At 46.5% G+C, this 20282-nt stretch overlaps 2 protein-coding genes and 1 long non-coding RNA gene across 4 annotated transcripts; 2 read left to right on the top strand and 1 right to left on the bottom strand.

Moving 5' to 3' along the window:
• Nucleotides 1-193: 193 nt before the first annotated feature.
• LOC148320370 (uncharacterized) lies at nucleotides 194-19392 on the bottom strand. The gene is made up of 3 exons (XR_015839622.1): nucleotides 18867-19392; nucleotides 2114-2210; nucleotides 194-1876 (listed from the first exon to the last, which is right to left on the bottom strand). It is a non-coding gene; the product is annotated as an uncharacterized LOC148320370 (long non-coding RNA).
• uspl1 (ubiquitin specific peptidase like 1) lies at nucleotides 491-7235 on the top strand. Of its 2 annotated transcripts, none has more exons than XM_088279991.1 (10): nucleotides 491-660; nucleotides 973-1127; nucleotides 1731-1853; nucleotides 2141-2873; nucleotides 3083-3181; nucleotides 3512-3641; nucleotides 3836-3961; nucleotides 4041-4201; nucleotides 4428-4765; nucleotides 5200-7235. In XM_088279991.1, exons 2-10 carry the CDS (start codon nucleotides 999-1001, stop codon nucleotides 6274-6276), a joined length of 2916 nt encoding a protein of 971 aa, XP_088136117.1. In that variant the 5' UTR covers nucleotides 491-660; nucleotides 973-998; the 3' UTR covers nucleotides 6277-7235. The 2 variants fall into 2 exon arrangements, with proteins under 2 accessions (XP_088136117.1, XP_088136118.1); XM_088279992.1 differs by having other exon boundaries at nucleotides 492-660; nucleotides 973-1071.
• On the top strand, nucleotides 8306-17262 carry hunk (hormonally up-regulated Neu-associated kinase). Its single transcript, XM_088279752.1, has 9 exons — nucleotides 8306-8718; nucleotides 12124-12416; nucleotides 12996-13051; nucleotides 13122-13257; nucleotides 13346-13473; nucleotides 13667-13793; nucleotides 13865-14033; nucleotides 14197-14362; nucleotides 14459-17262. The coding sequence occupies exons 1-9, from the start codon at nucleotides 8503-8505 to the stop codon at nucleotides 15223-15225; spliced, it is 2058 nt and encodes a 685-aa protein (XP_088135878.1). The 5' UTR covers nucleotides 8306-8502; the 3' UTR covers nucleotides 15226-17262.
• Nucleotides 19393-20282: the final 890 nt, after the last annotated feature.

Here is a 20282-nt window from a genome sequence, read left to right on the forward strand (position 1 = left end):
TGTGTGTGTGTGTGGGACTCCGATAAAAGCAGAAGTACCCATACACGTCCTGCACTTAAAAAAATCCCTTAATTACACAGCTTGTGATATACTTAAATTCTCTGGTAAAAAAACATTTTATTGTCAATTATCGTTCAAACATGGAATAGATCTTCTCCAGTAATCGTTAATTACATTAAATATGAATGATATTAATCTGTATAAAACCGCAGATCACGTTAATGATTTCTTGCAATAATTGTCAACAATGATTTGGGAAACAACTATCAATAAGCAATACCTAATTTGTACAATATTCAGAAGACCTTTTCCATAGCTGGCGAGCCATTTGTTAAACAGGCCTGCGGGTACCAGGTTCACAGAAAATGACAATCACTGACCATGAAATCAAAGGAATATAATCATGAGTCAGTCAGGCAGTCATGTAAATATATATATATATATATATATATGATAATTTATTTATTATTATCATGCCTGACAGAACGATTGTTGGTTGTGGTTTCGGAGGGAAGACAAATATTGCAGCACAAGCGGATGCGAGCCCGACGTTTTCAGCACGACAATTGCCCTCAATGCTGATCTAGGTGGTCTTTGTGTCGGGTTCTTATTATTCCTTTTCGGATGAATGTAGCAAATTTTAATTCCAATATGATAACGGTACGTATAATTTGAAGGTTTTTTTTCACGCTTTACCCCGACTCAAATTGCCGCGTGCGTGCTAACGCGCTAGCATGCTAACCGGCAGATGTAGCACGCCGTCTGCGTTTTATTCTTTTGACAAAACTAAATATGTGCAGTTCTAAGTTTGTTCGTAATATCTAATTGCAGGTGTTGGTTTCGTACATGATTTGAATGTCTTTTGAATACGTTATATTTGGTTGAAAGGTTACTAAAGGGACATTCTGGCATTCTTCTTTTCTAATTAACTCGCATGGTCTTCATTCGGTTGATGTCTCGTCCCTCCTTTAGCTACCTCGGTGTTGAGCCAAGTTGTCATGGTGATATTGCTGGAATGGCAGCGAGAGGCAGCGGCGGACCTCGGGAGGAGCGGCGCTGTAGCTATGCCTGGTGAAGACGCCGGTTCGGGGGCTCCGGCCTCCCCACCGGTGGGGTATTTGGGAAAAGTCAGTGTGAGCCCTTTGTTGCTCTCCTCTCAACTTGTTTGTCACTTGCGCAAAGCTGAATTGAGTTTGAACACCACTGTGACTGACAGTGCCACTCTAAATTATACCAAATGACAAAACGGAAATCTTTGGTAAAAGGCAAAAAGTTTAATTTGGGTGGAATTCTCAAATTTTGATAAGAAGTCAAGGTTTAGGACACTTGTCATTCTGCTCTGGGGGGGGGACTAAACAACCATGATCTTTGGTGTGAAAAATGGCTTTTTTGAGAATCCCGCCTCCCCCTTTCAAGTATTTAATGTTTTGATACAAGTATATTTGTTCTTTAAAAGAATTAGGGAATTATTTATGTAAAAGCAGAATACCCTATTTAACTTGTTCTGAAAGTATAAGGCTTTTTTTTCCTGGAAATGTATCAACTTTTAAAATTTAGAGTAAAATACAACTATGTTCTCATAAGAATTCCCCATCCATGTTGGTTGTGATATAATATTGATCCACTCCTGACAGTCCTAGTTTATGAATGAGTCAAGTGGTCTTAAAATGAATTTCACAAAGTGATGACCATTGAAAGTGTCATGCAATCCTTACATCCTGTGTTCCAAGGTCCAGGAGAGGGCGGCGTCTCAGGACTGCTGCCCGTGGTGTGCGTCCAAAGGTCTGCTTTCGTCCCTGCGCTTGTACCGCATCAACCTGCACGAGTCTGTCACGCTGTGCACCGGGCCTCAGGTCAGCCACCTGCCGCTCCACGCCTTGTTAATAAAAGGAAGTTAAAATAAAATTAAAAAAACAGTTCCCAGAAAGGAGAGAGAGGGGAAAAAAACTTTTTGGGACACTAAATAGTCATTTGTTTCATCGATAGACAACGGAAACAATCTCTTATTATTGGAAATGAGGTTTTACCAATTGGTGGCCTTAAAATGAAATGGGTCCTGTTGCCAATTTTGGGTGTCAACATTCTCAATGGTCCATGCTAATCCTGTGCTCACCGTATTGCTGCTCTTTTCGTTCGATAGTGCCTCTTCCCCCTAGTCAGCCGCTCCCTAGAGGATGTTTTGGCAAGTTTGGTCCCGGCGGAGATGACGGCTGGTGGCAGGAAGAAAAAGATGGAAAACATAGATGACTGCGAGGAAGTCAAAGTCAAGTGTCTGCGCTCTGACCAACTGCACAAGTATGCACAAACGATGGTGCCAAATGGCCATCACGAGGCCGCCCTGACACATGCCGAGCTGCCCATTGGGATTGCTCGTCCGGCCCAAGACGGCCTCCCTCATCACACGGCAGTTGCCACAGCCACTGGACACAAAAACCCTCCCTCTCCATTTTCTGTCACGCCCCGGACACACGAAGCTGATGGCCACTTAGAACAACTCGGTAGCGCTCTCGACGAACCTGTCGTTACCTCCGACCAACTCAGAAGTTCTGCTGAGGAACCCGTCGACGCTCCCGATCAATGTGTCGACCGGTCCCACGATAGCGCCACCGTTTCCGAGGAAACATCCGATGAACATGCCCACGAACCCTTGGAGGAACCCATCGGCATTCCGGTGAAAGCTGAAGGCGGCGCACCGGCGCATCTCTTCTGGAAGAACGCTCACAACCTGTGCTGGTTGGACGTCCTCCTGGTGGTCCTTGTCAACTGCGGGAGCCTGAAGAGGCGCATACCCCAGCACGAGCCTCAGCATGCTGCCATCTGGCGACTGATGAACGGCTACGACTCCGTGCATGATGCCCTTCAAGCGGGAAGTGGTGAGTGTCAGCTGCTGGTGTTCCGGTTACCAGCTTTTGCTTGGTCTTTAACTCATTCACTATCAGCCGAGTTTAAAAAAAAAAAGGATCTTTGACGTCTTTAGCCGTCAATGGCAGTAAATGATTTAATAGAGAAAATGGAAATGAAAACCAAGTAAGCTGAGACTTAAACTATTTTTCTCACATAGTCTGCTCTCTTTTGTGCGCAGATGACAGAGCGAGGGTTCGGCTTGACATCGATGAGCGGCTACAAAATCTCAGGATGGACATCTTTGAGTTGCTTCGGCCGCAGTTGTGCTGCAAGCTCGGTGAGTGCTGCCTTGTTTGGAGATTTGCCAACAGCAGCATGGAGTGGAGGGCAACCTCCTCTTCTTTGTTGTCGATTACATTGGTGCCTAAAGTCAGGTCGTCCGGTGCAGAGACGTGCTGGGGACAAAATTTGTTGACGTGGTCATTTGTGTGCTGAAATATAATCACCTGGGGTGGGGGGAGGAGCATGCCACGCGTCAAGACACGCCCCCCCCCCCAAAAAAAAAATCTAAACCGTTTCTTTTCTTGAAGAAGCAACTTGTCGCTTATGTTTCCTTTTCCAGTTCGTACACTTGACCTTTCTCGGATCTCATATCTGTTCTGCGCAGGCCAGAGAGAAAGTCCGGTGTTTGCCATGCCACTTCTTCTGGCAGCCGACTCGTGGGCAGAGCCTCTTTTTCAGACCATCTTCTGCTGGGAGTTTGAGTGTGCCAAGTGCAAGACGGTCACCAGAGAAAGGTCAGTTCAAGTTTTTAAAAATTTATATTAATTACGGCGCAGCTCCATGCTGATATGCACGGCTACAAACAGTGGAGCTAGTTAACACGGCAGTTAGTGTTGCTAACTTAGAACTTTGGTTGGAATATGTAGCAAGGGGTGTTAGTAGTGCCCAAGACGCACTAAATGTTTGAAGATCTTTTCACTTGTTTTAGGGTGACCAAAACGCTTCCCACGTTCACCAACGTGGTGCCGGATTGGCACCCGATGCGCGCCACCCACTTGGCGCTGTGCAACGCGTGCGGCGCTCAGCATCAGCGCAGGAGCATGAAGCTGGAGAGGTAAACGCCCAAAAATAGAATGAAATGAAGTTTTTGTTTAGCGGGAATCTGTCATATAATTTTGCTGAACTTGCTCCAGGGTGGCTGCGGTGTTGGCGCTGCACTTTGTGGAGGGCGTGCCACACAGTGACGTGGGCGCGCTCAGCTTCACCTTGGAGGGCCGCAGACACGCCGTCACGGCGCTTGTCCAGTACGACGAGCGCGCCAAGCACTTTGTGGCGTGGATGCGCACGCCTGACGGTAAACGCATGTGAGGTCGCCATCCTCACTTAATTTCACAAGGCCTGGTGGCATTGTCAAGCTCAAGTTTGTCAAGTTTGAAACTGGATTTGTTTCCGACAAGACCACAGAGAACTTGAGTACTTTAACAAAATGTGGACTTTTTTTTTTCTTTCAATCGTTTTTCCGTAAAGTCTTCTCTCATTTGAACCTAGCTCGTCTTTCTCATGACCCCACGCCCTTGCAGGCTCCTGGCTAGAATTTGACGACCTGAAGCACCCGCAGAGCGTGCTCCATCCCACGCTGCCCGTTCCTGCTCGAGAAATGCACGTTCTCTTTTGGGAAGCACAAGAGGCTTCTCCCAGCTCCGGCGCATGTTCCCCGTCCAGCACGCGACCAGATTCTCTGCCGTTCCGTAGCGCCGTCCTGGAGGGAAACGACCCAGAGGAGAATGCGGCGACGACGACGACGACGACGACAACGACGGAGTGTGATCGCGAGGACGTGTTCGTTGGCGCCGACCCGCTCCTGGCCACCTTCCACGGGATGTCCCACGATGACATCATCACACTCACTCTGACGGAGGTGTGTTGTGGAAAACCGTACTTCTATTTATGCTGCGGTCTAAAATCATATGGCAAGAATAAGCAAGTAGGAACCGGATGCCTCTAGAATGCACACAAACACAAACCGATGTTACATAAAGGACAGGATTCACTAGTTCTATTTGACAACATAAACCATCCTCAGGCTCGTCACTTGTTCTGTATCCCTATGATATGAGCCGAAACATCTCAAATGCAGATGGGAAGAAAAAAAATAAAAAATAAATGAATTTGACCAACCAACAACCACTAGAGTAGCCCGTGAGATGGTGCCAAAGTAATACTTTGATTTTATTGGCCCGCCTCTTGTTCTGACCAAACATACGAGAACTTGCTCTCCAATCGAATAAACTCGTGTTATAAACACAACCGAAATAAGTTACACAGTGAAAGTCACAACGTTTTCTATTACAGGTCGGAGCCGATGCGCCATCGAATCACAAAGCGCTTCGGGACTGCATTCCCGCGCCGGATAGCTCCTCCCAGACACCCGAAGACCTCTGCGAGGCAACTTCGCACTCGCCTGAGACCAACGGCGACCCAGCCGACAGAGATCCCGATTATGTCCCAGTTTCGGAAAAAGCTCCGGGGAGGCGCAAAAGGCTCTCCAAAGCCAAACATCAAACAGCCACACAGACGGCGGCTAAGGAAAAAGCGCCACCGCCGCTGCAGGAAGCAGCAGCTCAGGATAGCCGCGTGGCCGCTCAAGCCTCCAACGTGCTGCAGGGGGCATCGCACGTGTCGTCCACTGGGCCACCATCGCCACCTGTGGACCACAACTCCCGCTGGTCCCTCCTGCTCAGCCAACATCTTGCCAATCAAAGGCCAAGCACCACCATGCCCCCTCCTGCACCCATCAATCATGCCCAACATCCTCCCAGGCATCCCACGGGCGTCCCCGCCAGGAAGTCGCCCGCTCCCGAACCTCAGCTACTTCCAATGGATGATGGTGATGGTCACCCCCTGAAGGCCGCCGAGGCGTTTGGTGCGTTCGGCGTCACCATCCGATCCATGCCACCATTTCCAAAGAGCAGTAGTTGTCAGAATAGCCAAAGTGAAATCCACACGGGGTCTCCGGCCTCTCGCCCACCCGCTGTCCTGAGCGACACGGACGCACTGCGCTACAAGCTGCTGAAGAAGCTGAAGGCCAAGAAGAAGAAGCTGGCCAAGCTCAACCAGCTGCTAGCGCGCCGGCCCGACAGCGCGGCGCCAATCTCACCCGTCAGCATCAGCTCGTCTGGCACGTCCGACTGCTTCGTGACGTCCGACCTGCTGCTGCCCTCGCCCGCTGCATCCGCTGTCTCGCCCGACAGCTCGGGCTTCCTCGACGTGCTGGCCTGCGGCCAAGACGCGATCGCCAACAACCCTCAGTCGCCTTTGCAAACAGAAAATTTCCTGGAGGAGTTTCTGTCGATGACGCCGCCGGCGACGGTGTCTCAGCAAGCAATGGAGGACGATACGCTCCGAGAACTGGAACTTTTACTTTCATAGCAGCGGCACCACTACACCAGGATTTCCTGTCCTGTTGTGTGGATCTCACATTAGACTGAGGTGCAAAACAGACGTTCAGCTTTCCCCATTGAAACAAATGGAAATGCTATCAATACGTTCCAGCACCCAAAAATATTACTTTCGGAATATTTGTTTTTTAATTCTAAACTATAAACTATGATTATTAAAACAGACTGGTGTAATTAAATAAGCAATTAAACCTTTAGTTTTTGCCATTTATTTGGTTCAGTTCAAACGACGTGCTGTGCCTTTTGGCCACCTGGGGGCGGTAGAATGCAGACAGGTAGACCTGGAGACATAACAGCTCACCAGTAAGAGCAGTAATGAAAATTATTTACAGAGTATAAAGAATGTGTCGCTTCACCATTTTAACAATTGACTTGACTGCCAGCACACAGAGCTCAACTCAGATTTGGGCTTGCAAGTCAAAGCAAAACTGTGGTCAAATGTGTCAGTTGTATCTTAAGGGCATCCCTGTTTTGCTTTGGGGAAAAAAAAAAAAGGAAGCCAAGTTACTAAATTTCGACAAGTTATTTGACAGCATTTCTACGCAATTGCAGGATAAAGTATTTTGTGCCAGAGCTCAGTTACTTAACTTAATTCGAAGAAAAACGAAGAACTTCTGGATGGCACACTAGTAAAGTGCTACCTAAATGCACTAAAGACAGTGGTGACCACCTACCCCTTTTTTAAATTAAGCTACTGAAGTGATTGAACTTGAGTGTTGTTGCATCAGTTTTGTTTTGGTGTGAAGCTCAAAGATGAAATTAATTTATTTTGTAACAGGAAAGCACTTTTTGACCTGAGCGTTTCATTCATGGGTGGGGGGCGTTACAGATGCAATTGTAAATGCTGAACTTGTGTCTATAAAAAGCAGCTCCATCCTGAAACGTGGACATATGACTTGTCTGAATAAAGAGACATTCATGTTTACACTTCATTGGTTTTGATCAATGGTTTTCATATAAAGTCATTCAGATCTGCTAATAAAAATACAACAGATTCCCCCGTAAACTATCTAGAAAAAAAGACATTACAACCTTCCCTCCCCATAATGTATCAACTATTTTTAAGAAAGAAAAAAAATAATCAAGTGAGCTTTCTCACCAACTTTTTTTTACCCCTCCAAAAATCTGCCAAATTAATTCAAATTGCTGTTCATGTATTTGTTTGCGCTGTATGTTGTACCCTTACTATATTAGAATTATTAAACAAGGAAAGATGAGCTCGACCTTTGACATTGAGACGATCTCCCTAATTGCAGTGCACTACAACGTCGATAGATGGCGGTATACTTGTACTTTTGTCCGCACGGTTGTTTTTATTGAACCTTCCTAATTGCAACAATGACGTGAGCGTGTACAGGTGCCAACTCCTTCTAGGGATCCATGCCAGTTATTAAATCCATATAATGTTTGCACAGTTATCATATATGTTAACGAGCTAAGTGCGAATAGCCAAGGTTGCAAAATATTCACTTTGAATGCATTTCAACACAAAAGCGTGGTTGGAAAATGAATCTGTAATTTGTGTGGATTCATTTACTTACACTTTGGTTTATAAAATGTTTTCTCTAAAAATATATATACTTTTTCCACCCAAAAACCTTAACTCTTGCATTTTATTGACTTTTTCCTCATTAAACCAAGTCGTTGAATCCCACAAATTAGCATTTAGGTTTAAGCCAAAATACGACTTTATTCTTAAATCATTAAAAAAAAACATTTCCAGATGTTAGTAGAGCATAATTAGACTAGTCTCTATTTTCTGTTGGCAAGTATTTCTCCAGTGTTTTCAAACGTCTTCTAACGCGTTCTTTGTTCAAGCGTGTGTTTTTTTCCTCCTTTGCAGGAGGGCGTATGTTTTTCTTCCTGGCATTTATCGCAAAAGGCACGCCTACGTTAACGCTGATTGGCTGGTCAAGTTTCGCCCCGCCTACCTCCGGAACGCCTCTCCCCCCTTCATTGGAACCGGGAAAGTCCTCAAAGTGGAAAACACAACCGCGACCCTTCACGCGAACCAAGACCACTTTTGTACAATTAACTTTTTAACTGAGAAAGTACTCGTGAGACGCGTCGGTAGTGCGGAGGCGTCGTCACGTGTCTCGGAGGATGCCTTTGAATGGAACAGGTGGCATTCACTTGTAAATAGTCGCCACTTTCGGCCCTCGTCTAATTTGCCGGACAACGAGCCCAGAAAGACGTCATGCCGGTGGCCGAGTGCGAGGTTCCGCCGCCGCCGGAGGGTGAGACCGACGAGGGCGACCTGGCCGCGGCCAAGCTGTGCAGCAGCCCCGCCGCTGACATCCTGAAGAACTTCTACCACACCAAGCGGGTGGGCAACTACCTGATCGGCAGGAAGCTGGGCGAGGGCTCCTTCGCCAAAGTCAGGGAGGGGCTGCACGCCCTCACCGGGGAGAAGGTACCGCAAGCCTCCAGTTTACACTGTTGCTCGAAAACTACAGCACTGTATCAGGAAACTTGCCGATTTTAACCTCCATAGACCCCTTTAAATGACACCCCCTCAAACAATGCCAAATTTTAAATCCTTTCAAAAATTACATTTTATAGCGTTGAGATTAAAAGAGTATTTCTTAAAATCTGTTTTAAAACTTGAATCAACCCCCTTATCGCCAAAAAAAGAGCATATTCTCAATTATTTAAAAAAAAAAAAACACAGATTTGACCGATTTATTTTTTTTAAGTTAACATTTATCTCGAAACGTTCACATTTATCTGAATCTTTAACACCTACAAATTCTGACTATTCTTGTAATGGTACCACTTTTTTGTGTCATATTTATTGGGATTTTTTTTAATTCATATTTTTTCAAATCAAATTACTTTTGTAATTCCAAAAGACTATGCTCACTACACACGTACAAAAAGATAGTCTGAGTTTGTACAACATTAATATTACATTTTCTTGTGTGTGTGGGGGGGGGAATTGCATTTCTATGCCAGAAAATGAAACAAAATTTCTCAGTCAAATCAGGTAATATGAATAAATATTATTGTGTCCTTTCCATGAAAATCAAATCATTTTTAGTAAGAAGAGAGCAAGTGAGATGACCTGATGACTGATTGTGGTCGTCTAGCAACATTAGCAGCATTAAATGTCACTTTTGTGTTTTGATCTAACTCTCGCAACTGAGCGCACCAAGTAGCGTATAGTAGACGTTGCAAATATTTGAAAGTAATCCACAGGTGACATATCGTCTAATGATGTTTGTGTCTTTTGTGTCGGCCGCGGACGTTTCTTGTTTTGACAACATTGGATCTTTCTTCTCGCTCCTTTTGTGTGCACGTGCGTCGCATGACGAGCAGTACCTCGCTGAGGAGGGAGTGATGGAGGGGAAGGGGTGGGCGCACGATGGTCGTGTGTGTGCCTGTGATTAATGGACCCGATTAGGATTCTGCTGAAGGCCACTCGCGAGCTTGCCTTTGTCTGGGACGCGTGGACACGTCACTCATCTGAAGGCCGGTCCTTCACTTGCTTCTGTTGGTGGCCACACCATCATTCGCCTCAACATGTCATCGGCAACTAATCAATTACTACATTATTGTCGAAATCTTCGCTATTTTTCTGCCTCACAACAGTCAATGTTCTCCGATTTCTGTCGTCCTCCATGATAGTGGACTGATTGTCCTTGAGGTCAATCAAAGTCAGACATTTGCAATATCTGCTTTTGTTGTGAAAAACAATCATTTCGGCAGTTTTGTTGTTTTAATCGGATTCACCGTAAAAGAAATTGACAGATTAATTGATTATGAAATCATTTACGAGAAACATGACTCATCTACGGGCCACACCATAAATTGCAAAATTACAATCGTGACAATAATTTGTGGTCTTCATGTTAAAATGAAGAAAACAAACAAACAAAAATAAAATTACATTACTTTGTCAGGAGTGGGATATTTCTTTTTCACCCCAAATGTTTTAATATTAAATTAACATTTTGTTACAAAATTTGTGAATAATGAAAACAGTCATTCTAATCAGAGTTGTTTTTGTTTACAAAATTAAAGGGATTTTTTTTTTTTGCAATACGAAATAAATAAAAATATTTTTGTTGCAATTATTCTCCAAGATTGTGGTGACAATTTTGTTTTCGGGGTCTGCATGTTTTTTTTTTAGGCCCCTCCCTCCATTGTGTGTGGCGTACGCAATCCATCAATGTCATGAACAGCCGCTCGCTCGCTTACTCGCTCGCCTCATGCAGCTCACCGCTCTCTTTGTTTGGGATGATGCAAACGTATGCAATCGTGTGGCGAGACAGCCAGGGAGGGGGTGAGGCGCGGGGCTTATGAGGTGAGGGCGGGGCAGGACGGGTGGTCGGGGGCAGAGGGTTTATTGGCGCTGGCAGGCTGGAAGCATCCCTGGAAAGTGCACATTTAACACCATGGGTGGATGAAAGTGAGGCGAGGCTGGGTGGGGGGGGGGGGGGGTCACATGTTTTGGATGTTTATATTGTAACCCACTTTCTTGTCCTGCCCCCCTTTTTTCTGTCTGAGGGGAGCCCAGTAAACAACTGAACCCCACCCCCAAAAAGCCCCCGGCTGGCTGGTTGGCTTGGGAATCCCCGCCCACTCAGGTCAACCCCCCCCTTTTGGCTCATACTGTAAATAAATTAACCCCCACCACGTACGCTCTGTTGTAAACAAGCTGCATTTTGCACTGTTTTTGCGATCAATTAAATGCAATGAATGATTAATCGTCATAAATGCCACTTTGCACATTAGAAATAAACAACAATTAAAAATAATCCACAATAAATACGCACAGGCACAATGTGAATTCATGACATAAATCAACTCTGTCTTTGATTATAATAAACGGACAATTTGCAAAATAGAAACGAACACAAAAACGAGGAATAATCCACGAAGAGGGGGAAAAAAACAATCAAACGTCCACAGACTGGCCACAAATGTGCACAAAATTGACGTGAGCTCTTCTCTTGCCACTATTTGGTGATAACTGCCACTTTGATCGATAAAAATAAACATAACGACTGGAATTAATCCGCAGAATAAAATAATCCTAATAAGGGAATAGCATACAATTAATGCGAGCACTCCCCTTGGGCTGATGATGAGGAATAATCCACAAAGTCGTGAAAGTTGCATTTGTGCAGCATTCACAAATGAAGTGGAAGGGGAAGAATGCAAGGCAATAACTCTGTGCTAAAAATAGATTTGAAGGTGAGCGTGTGCGCACCGAGAAACGGCGAAACATCGAAGGACAAAACGTCCGCTCGCCGACCCTGTTAACGAGGCGGCACAATAATTGATTTGCGAGCGTTCGGGACCGACGTCGGCGTTCTTGAATTCTCATCCAGACGAGGTGGAAAGAAGGCGGGCCGAATGTTAACGAGGGTCTGGACGGCGAGCCACGATGTCATCAAGGACGTTCAGGACCACGAAAGACGAAAAGACTGGAATTGCATTCCATTAAAAGTGACGTGTAATAAGCGTTCCCCCGCCCCACCCCCTCAAATGGCTCCCCCACCCATTCCCATCCCCGAGTTGCCTTCAACGCCAGGTGCAAAGTAAATTCAAGCGACTGTCTTGGGCCAGACTTCCTCAGCTGTCTCCCACGATGCAACTGTGGATTCCACACATGATATGAACGAGCTTGCCCTTTAAGTCAGTGATTCTCAATAACGTGGGGGGGGCGGGGGGGCTGACCCTGGGGGGCATGCTTTTTTTCCCCCCATCGTACTGCAATAAAGTGTAATTGCACATCCACTCCAGTAGTTGTCAGTATTGATTTTAAGGCCGTCTCGGGTGTCAAGCGCTAACACATGGCCGTGTCCCGCAGGTGGCGGTGAAGGTGATCGACAAGCGCAAGGCCAAGAAGGACTCGTACGTGACCAAGAACCTGCGTCGCGAGGGCCACATCCAGCAGATGATCCGCCACCCCAACATCACGCAGCTGCTGGACATCCTGGAAACGGAGAACAGCTACTACCTGGTCATGGAGCTCTGCCCCGGCGGCAACCTCATGAACCGCATCTATGACAAGAAGCGACTGGACGAGCGCCGCACGCAGAAGTACATCCGCCAGCTCGTGCTGGCCGTCGAGCACCTGCACAGGGCTGGCGTAGTGCACAGGTACGCAACGGGAAACTTGAAATCCTCGTAACGCTCGTTTTATACCCCGACAGCCTCAGCTTCGTTTACAAACTCAAGCCTAATCTTGTCTGCGTTGCCAAACCTCGACTTGAAACACTAAACCTGGCTCGGAATTGAAACTCGAGACTAATGATAAAATGGTGTCAAAAACTTTGTAAACTAAAAAGCAAGCAGGCAGCTTACTGCTGATTGGCTGCTACGAGGAACCAATCAGATGGTGCTGTGGGCAGGTCAATCTGCTTCTGCCGGCAGGTCCACCAGCACGGCAGAGAGTGAGAGAAGTGTGCTGCGGCGATCCAAAATAAACCAGCTTTTAATTTAATCGGCATTGAAAGTAATCGGCAAAATGCCAAATTTCAGCCCAGACAATCGGCCCAGCCGATAACCGGTCCATCACTACTTGAAACCCAACCCCCAGCATGGCAGTCAGTGTGACCCACATCATGAGGGCATTTGTTGGGGGGGGGGGGGTGCTTGGGTCGTTGCCTCACCCCCTCCCCTTTCATCTCCATTTGTGTATATCTCACTTCTAAAAGAAGTCTTGTTTCTGTGTTGCAGAGACTTGAAAATTGAAAACCTTCTGTTGGACGAGCAGGACAACATCAAGCTCATCGGTAAAAAGAAAAACACGTTTCCTTCACAGACACCCAGGGAAGAACAATATCACAATATGTCTTTCCCCAGATTTCGGCCTCAGCAACTGCGCCGGCATCCTGGGCTACTCAGACCCCTTCAGCACCCAGTGCGGGAGTCCCGCCTACGCCGCCCCGGAACTGCTCTCCAGGAAGAAGTACGGCCCCAAAGTGGACGTGTGGTCCATGTGAGTTTCAAAGACTTCTCAATTCACATTGGTGGCTCGTGCACCAAAGAGTAACTAACAAGTTGTGTTGCATGTGCACGCGTGACAGCGGCGTCAACATGTACGCCATGCTGACGGGCACGCTGCCATTCACCGTGGAGCCCTTCAGCCTGCGCGCGCTGCACCAGAAGATGGTGGACAAGGAAATGAACCCTCTGCCGCCATCGCTCTCCACAGGTAGTGGACATTGTTTTTCTTCTTAAATGTGTTTGGAATAGTTGCAAAAAAAAAGTCCAAATAGATTCAAGTGGCCTTAAAAAAAAAAAAATTAATAATGTAAATGGAGTTTTCGTTTTCTTAACTTGGTCTTAAATGTAATTGGAGTCTTTGAGTTGATCAGTCTTTGTCTGCCTAAAAAAAATGTTTGCAGCCGCCATCTGCCTGCTCAAGAAGCTCCTGGAGCCCGACCCCAACAAGCGGCCCAACATCCACCAGGTGATGGCCGACTCGTGGCTGCAGCTGGCCAACAGGAACACGGGGGCGCCCTACCTCAACAGGTACGACCGCCTCCATCCGCTCCCGCCGCGCCGCCGCGTCTCCTTTTCTGAACGTGGGCTCGGTTCTGAAGGATCCACATCGAGGAGATCAACCACACGGTGCTGCTGCACATGACCGACAAGATGGCCTACAAGCACAGCGAGGTTCTCGGCGCCGTGCTCACCAACCGCGCCTGCCACACCCTCGCCGTCTACTTTCTGCTCAACAAGAAGATGAAGCGGCTCTCCAAAGAGTACCGGGTACGTCGACTTAGTGGTCTTAAATACGAGGCAAGGGATGACTCAAAACTAAAGCTGAATGAAAAAAAAAAAAAGATCAAAGTAGCAGTAAAAAGTCTTCAGTAGAAGCGGCCTTGAAACGCGTGCCGCGGGCGGATCTAACGGCCGGCCGTTCCATTCTCAGGAGATGCAGTTCCAGGAGAAGAAGAAGAAGGGCGACAAGCCCAAGAACGAGTACTTCCAGACGCAGTGGCGCAAGCACGTGGACAAGCTGACCATCCCGCCCAAGCAGGCGCCCGTCTACTTAGCCGTGAGCAAAGGGCCCAGCAAGGAGAAGAAGCAGCGCACCGGTGAGCGTTCTTCGAAACCACTCATTGTTGACAGCAGTGAAAAAAAAAAAACGTTTTTTGGGCCTTGCTAACCATCGACGCGGCGTTGTCGCGCAGGTCTGTTACGTGCTATCACCGGCGGCCATCGGAACTCGCCGCTAGCGCCACCGGGCACGGTGGCGTCGTCGTCCATGGAGTACCTGGAGATCCAGCCCTTGTTCTCGTCCCACACGCCGCAACAGCGCCGCCGCCTGGCCACCATGCCGCCCGTCAACAACAGCAGCCCCGAGCACAGCGTGCCGGCCCCACCCGCGCCCTCGCCCATCGGCATGCACTCGTTCGGCTCGCTGTCCAAGGCCGAGCGGCTGGACGACGCGCCCGCATCGCCCTGGTACAAGCTGACCAACGGCACGCTATCGCCGCCCCGCCACGTCTCCGCCTTCCAGCCCGACTCTTCCTACCTGAAGAAGGCCACCATCCCCAGCCCGCCCGTGCTCATAGTCCACCCGCAGCCCAAGAAGAGCGTCTCCGCCGACTGGGGCGGTGGCGGCGGCTTCTCATCCGACACTAGCGGCAGCCCGCCCAGCGCGGTGGGCAGCCCGCCGGGCGGCTCGGCATTCAGCCCGCCCAAGTCGGCCTTCAGTCCGCTCAACCCGGCATCCGCCTTCAGCCCGCCGTCCAACCTGAGCGGAAGCGGCAGCGACCCCGACAGCCCCACGCAGCGCGCCAAGTTCCCCTGCGTTGGCGTGGCCCTCAAGAAGAAGGTGCAGCTACAACCCTTCAGCTTCCGGCCCGAGCAGGTGGTGGAGGAGGTGGTGTCTCCGCCGCCCTACCCCATGCAGACTCTGCTCTGCGCGTCGGGGGCGCTCAAGACCCTCTGCTGAGGCCCAAAGCACCAAACTGCGACTTGAAAATGGATCTCAAACGAGACAAATGGATCGCTTTGCAAACGACTCCTGGATCAGTGTTTCACGACCATTATTGCTCCAAGGCACAAATTTGACATTTGCAAAGTGCCCCAAACGCCACCCAATTAAAAACGTCACAAAAAGTACATCTACAACCTACTGTCGTCGCATATCCAACGCGTCGTCTGTTATTTGCAGAAACTAAATGATTTGCTCTTTCTGTGCGCGCATCTTGGTGCCACACAACTATGTTGAGGAGCTTCACACACACACACACACACACACACACCCACACACCCCCACACACACACACGGAGCACCAAGCCATACAAACAGTACACGATGACTATGACAGTGGGCAACTGCATACTCGTTCATTTTTATTTCCATTTTTTGTCAAAGATTTTTGTTTATCAGCAATATCTTTTTTTTTTTTTTTTTATAACCATTTAGTCTCTGCCTTTTCTTCATGCTGTAAATTACACTGCATGTCTTCCAGTAGGACTCGGTGCTACTGTATGTTGTGGCAGAAAATGGGATTACATGTTAAGCACGCAACTGAGTTTGGGACGAATTGTGTTAACAAATGCAGTTGGGAATCCGTGTACCCCGAGCGCACCTTCTACACAAACACGTGCATCATATCGTGCACTGAAAAAGTTGTAACGACGCTCTCACAAACTCAGCCGCCGACTGATTCGCACCAGCTAAAGGACCCGCCTCCTCCCCAGTCGTCCCCGCTACGTTTTTTTCTGTGACATCTTTGACTTCCAGCTTGGACTTTTTACGGGAAACCCAAAATGGCGGAGCGTAACCGCAGTGTTGAACGTCACGTTTATTTCCCCAATACGAGCTACGTAGGTGCCAAGTGTTGTTTGTTTTTATGGAGACATTGATGGTTCCGTCCCGGTTGTTTATACTTGCTTATGTCCAGTGTTTCCCACTGTGGGTTAAAGTCAAACTTGCAATCTGTTGAGTACCAAAGCAACGAGTGGAGCGCTTGTGTGAAGGAAGTCGCGTCAGGAAAAGGCACACGCTGAGCTTTGCCATTTTGCGTACCCAATCGCTTTGGCAGCCAATCAATTTCCTGTTCATCTGTCTAACTCGATATTGTTTTTCCAGGAAGTGCCTGATACTCAGGCCTTCATACAGGAATCAATTCAAGCCATCAGTGTGTAATAAGTCACAAAGTTTGTGACTTTGAAGATGGCAAAAATCACCACATTTTCGACTAAAAACGACTTGTTTGCGGCATTTACGACTCATGTTTTTAGCAAGCTAAAATGCTGTAAATGTGTGTACAAATGGCCGACTTCCTTTTCAATTCAGAGCACGGGTCTTTGAGACTTCTGCTGTGATGAACACAATTAGCTGGCCAAGCTGCCTTTGGAGCTGATATATTATTATTATTTTTTATTTATTTATTTATTTTTTTCGGGAACTGCCTGATGCTCGGGCCTTGAAACCTGATATAAAAAGTCATATTGTAAAATATAACGTACTGTGAAGTCAAATTAAGTTTAAGGACAACAAAACCATCAAAATGACTTTTGTTAACAAATAAAGTTTTTAACAAGCTAACATGCCGCTAGCGTGTGGACAAAAGGATGAAGCAAATGGGAAAATATTTGGAGAAAATAATCCCAGTTTTAATAATTTCTCATCACTTTTGAAGGATTTTTTTTTTTTTTTTTTTAAATCAACGGTAAAACGCAAACAAAGCACTTTGTGTTGTTTTTCTGTGCAATAGTCTGAAGTGTTTTCTGCGTGCTGATGACAATGTGCATTTGCCAGGATGGATAAAAAAAAAAATAAGTTGGACTTCTTCCTCTGTGAAGCCCTATTGTGATTTTTTGGGGTTTAGCTACTTTCGGCTTGGCACTGTTAACCACTCAAAGGGTAAGTTGCATGCAATGTTGCCAGTCTGTCAGCGCTCTTTTTTACGTACTTTTTTTAGTTTTCAAATTGCGTTCATGCCGAGATCCATGATGACTCCGGGGAAGACTTTTGTAAAATTTTTTAACTTTTTTTGGTTGCTCAAGAGATTTCTATGCTGTATAAAGTGATTTTAAATATTTATATTCAACTTCAAAGGAACTTTGTGGTGTCTTTCATTTCTTGTAGTATGTAATAGTTTATCTGTTTTAGGAAAAAAAACTAAAACAACACGGCTCCACTGTCCGGGTCTTTCTCGGCTTCTTGCGTAAAATGGGCCGACATTATTAGCGTTTCGGTTTCTCACGGAACGCTTGTGGATGCCAGTGAACGAAACAAAAGAGCTCCCCCCCCCCCCCCGCCCCCGCGCGGCTTCTGCTCTCATAAACAGCACAAAGTGTAGACGTTAATCCACTCAAGCCGTGGTCCCCGTAAACCTCTTAGTATCAACACTGGCTTCACCAGACACATGGCGCTGGGAGCGCGTGCGCGCATCGCCCGCCAGTCAAAACATGACACAGACGACACAAACAGTCGACGTGTTTTTAAGCGGATAAAGCGCAACAGGCTCCGGAGGCTTTTGTTTGTGTGCTTAGTCCCAAAACAAGACCGTCCATCAAAACTTTCAACGAGTTGCACCTTCACTCACACTCTCGATCGCTCGCTGTTTTTATTGCATTTCATTTTTTAAAGTTATTTCAAAAGCAGTGACTGCACCTCTAGATACACGACAACCGAATTCCATAGCATTCAAGCAGGGCCGGTGCACCCGAAACTGAAAAGTCAGATGATTACGCAGCCCGAATTTAGGGTGCATCCGACTATTAAATGGATACAAACAGTTACTAGTTACCTGTTTGAAAAAAAAACTGTAATGAAATCAAAGTACCGTAATATTAATGTAACTTGAATACATTTAATTACTTTTGGATTGCTCCAATATCAGAAAAAGTCATCTCCATGCTGAACTCTCGCAGGCAACTACCTTTGCCTTGTAGAACTGCAACATAATGTGGCACACAGTACACTTTTTCAACACCCTTATTGATTGTTCTTATTTTTATTTATTATTTTATTATATTATTTGTATTTGCACTGGAGAGGGGAAACGCTCTAATCTAGTTGTACACTGAGTATAATGACAACAAAAGGCATTCGGATTCTAATAAGTTGAAAGTAAGTAATATTTTTAAAAAATTGTTAATTAGTAAAAAGGTACGCCTAAACAAAAAACACACACGCACGTTCTGTGACTGGCACATGAGGTTAACGGCAAAAAAAGTTCATTTTTTTTAATTCCAGATGACAAATTGAGCAGATATTGGTAATATGTCGTTTAAAAAGCTGTGGGTAGTTTTTCACGGGAATTAGTGAAGTATTTACTTACATTTGCGGAGGTAGGGCTAGCATGTTAGCTCTTCGCGCTCCTTCGTGCTAACAAGCAGTCCAGATGATTTGGACAGTTGACACGTTCTTTAGAAATGTCATGAAACACAAAAATCTTTTTTTCCAAGTCACTTTTTAAAGTGAGCGCGCAAAAATGAACAGGTATCCAGCCAGTTGTTTAGTTGTTGGCCAACATCATCATCATCATCATCATCAGTATCCTAACACGAGAAGCTTGGCAACCGACCGGCGGCTAAACTAGCCAAACGATTGGAAGGGAAGCCGCGGCGTCTTACCGGCTGCCTGGCCGCCCTTGGAAGACGACTTGGGAAGCGTCTTCGCGTCTTCCTCCCTTCTCGCAGTGCTCTTTGAGAAGTTTTCATCGGTTGCACCTGCGACGTCCAGGCAGCTGCTGTGAGGCGTTTTGTCTTTTCGATACTCCGTAGTTGTTCTGCCATCTTTGTAGTTCTTTGAGTGGCTTTAGGTGAACAGCACTTTAGAAGTAGAAAAGTGCGACTTTTTTTCAGACGTGGATTAAAACATGTAATCAATAAAATTACTCCATTCAATTTTGAACGAACTGCGATATTTTGGGCCAGTCCAGGGTCCTTCTTGCCCTTAAAATTTTATACTACTTTTTGACAAGTATTTAATTATTATCACAAAGTCACAATGTCAATATCACAATGTTTTGTCTCATTAATTTTCGTACGTATATATACACACAGAGATAGTGATTAGCGTAAGGCAGGGGTGCTAAATCCTGTTCTTCGAGGGCCGCTGTCCTGCCTATTTTCCATCTTTTTGCTGCAACACACCTGTTTCAAATGATCAGACAATCAGCAAGGTCTGCAGAAGCTCGATAACGATCCCAAGCATTTCAATCAGGTGTGTTGCAGCAGAGAGACAAAGGAAAACGGACAGGACAGCGCCCCTTGAGGTACAGGATTGAAGACCCCTGCTGTAACGTGTCTTGTTGCTTGTCAAGGGATGGACACTTTTTTCCCCAAGCAAAGCAAAAGCAAAATTTGCAGAGATGTTTCCACCCATCCGTTATCTGTACCGCTTCTCCTCACAAGGGTCGCTGGAACCTATCCCAGCTATTCGGGCAGTAAACGGGGGACACCCTGAACTGGTCTCCAGCCAATCGCAAGGTACACAAAGACAAACAACCATCCACGCTCACACTCATACCGAGGGGCAATTTGGAGTGTTCAATCAAAGCGATGTACAATATTCTTATGATTTTATTTCTTTTAATTAAATATGCCCCCCCCACTTCCTTGCTTTCGAAAATGCATCCCTGTCGAGCAATGTGTACATTGTTCTTTGAATTACTTTTGGGCGTGGCTGCTGCTTTTGTAGTGTTTTTTTTCCCTTTCAACTTGAGTATGAATGCAACGGAAAGTGTCCTCATCATTCATTTTCCAAAACATTTGCAGGATTGGATTTTTACTCCTGGCCAAACAGGTGGAACTCCTTGACATGTTTTTTCCCCTTTTCGTCTGCTCTTGTCATAATAAAAAAGAAAGGAAAAACAGAGATCTCAATGAAAGAGATGCTGTGAGCCAATCAGGCGCCGGTGTCTGTGGCACCGGCTCGAGCCGCCATTGGTTGGCGGCGGCAGGCAGGCGGCGACGTGATTGGCTGACGGAGGCTTCATTGCCTCCATGGCAACATAGCCTCCTCATAGGGACAAGCGAGGAGGAGAC

This window comes from Idiotropiscis lumnitzeri, chromosome 17, assembly GCF_059441095.1.
Source record: "Idiotropiscis lumnitzeri isolate Australia: NSW breed Sydney's pygmy pipehorse chromosome 17, RoL_Ilum_1.0, whole genome shotgun sequence".
In the NCBI taxonomy this organism is placed as follows: Eukaryota; Metazoa; Chordata; class Actinopteri; order Syngnathiformes; family Syngnathidae; genus Idiotropiscis; species Idiotropiscis lumnitzeri.